The sequence below is a fragment of the Arachis ipaensis genome, chromosome B03 (assembly GCF_000816755.2).
Source record: "Arachis ipaensis cultivar K30076 chromosome B03, Araip1.1, whole genome shotgun sequence".
NCBI classification, from domain to species: domain Eukaryota; kingdom Viridiplantae; phylum Streptophyta; class Magnoliopsida; order Fabales; family Fabaceae; genus Arachis; species Arachis ipaensis.
Genome location: NC_029787.2, coordinates 11,549,405 through 11,550,538, shown reverse-complemented (window position 1 = coordinate 11,550,538; position 1,134 = coordinate 11,549,405). Strand labels below are relative to the sequence as shown.

At 22.4% G+C, this 1,134-nt stretch overlaps 1 protein-coding gene across 1 annotated transcript in view; it reads left to right on the top strand.

Annotated features, from left to right (window-relative positions):
• Positions 1-1,134, top strand: part of LOC107632460 (4-coumarate--CoA ligase 2-like) — a 3,399-nt gene that overhangs the window by 1,483 nt on the left and 782 nt on the right. The window contains exon 3 of the mRNA XM_021118146.1: positions 294-492. Coding sequence (XP_020973805.1) covers positions 294-492 — 199 coding nt within the window. The remainder of the gene's footprint in view (positions 1-293; positions 493-1,134) is intronic.

The following is a 1,134-nucleotide window of genomic DNA, read 5'->3' as shown; positions in this document are numbered from 1 at the left end:
ATAAAAAATATTTTAAAATAAATAGTCGTTTTATAATTTATCATTATAAAATAAGATGTGACTATTTTTTAAAGGATAATGTTAGATAACCAATAACTTTTTGAACAACATGAACAACACCAATCAAATCAAAACATACTACATCTTTAAATTATCCACCTAAATTTTAATATTAGAATAACTATCCGCACACCTAATAAAATGAACATCTAATATCTTTATTGTTCACATTGTTTAGTATTTTCATTATCTACTTATACTTTTTTTTTTAAATTATGAATATGTCCTTTCAGGCTTTAGGAATGACAGAATCAGGACCAGTGATATCAATGTCATTAAGTTTTGCAAAGTATCCAATGAAAACTAAATCAGGATCGTGTGGCAGTGTCATTAGAAATGCAGAAATGAAGATCATTGATCCTCTAACTGGCTCTTCTCTCCCTCGTAATATGTCGGGTGAAATTTGCATCCGAGGTCCACAAATTATGAAAGGTATATATTGTTATAAAAATAATTTTTTATACACCAAAAAATTAGTCATCCTAAACAAAAATATATTCAATTCACATAATCAAATCAATTTCACAATTAATCAAACTTAACTTATACTTATGACATAGACAATGAAAACATGACATAAAAGAGAACAATTATGCTATATTAAATATATATTAAAATTTGTCACTAAAATTAGTTAGTATAAAATACACATAAAAAATATAAAATATATACTAAATAAATTAAATTACATATATATTTATATATAAATATATAGTGGCTGATTTTAATATATAAATAATATTTTTAAAAAGAGAAAGACATAAAAATTATTATTGTTGTATTTTATTTGATAATAAATTAGATATAAAAGAGAATGAAAAGTATAATTTATGCTATTTTCTTCCCCAACTCATACAAGATTTATAAATTATTCTGTTAAAATTTATTTTTTATTTTACTTGATTTGATAATTCTTTTGAGAGTAACATTATTTTTGCCGTTCACAATATTTTTGTCCTATTTAAATATCTAACGTTTTAAAATCGGTTTAATATTGTTCTACCGACAACTTTGTTAACAGATCACTAACAACAAACAACATTAAGATAATTTTAAAACATTAAAAACTTAAAT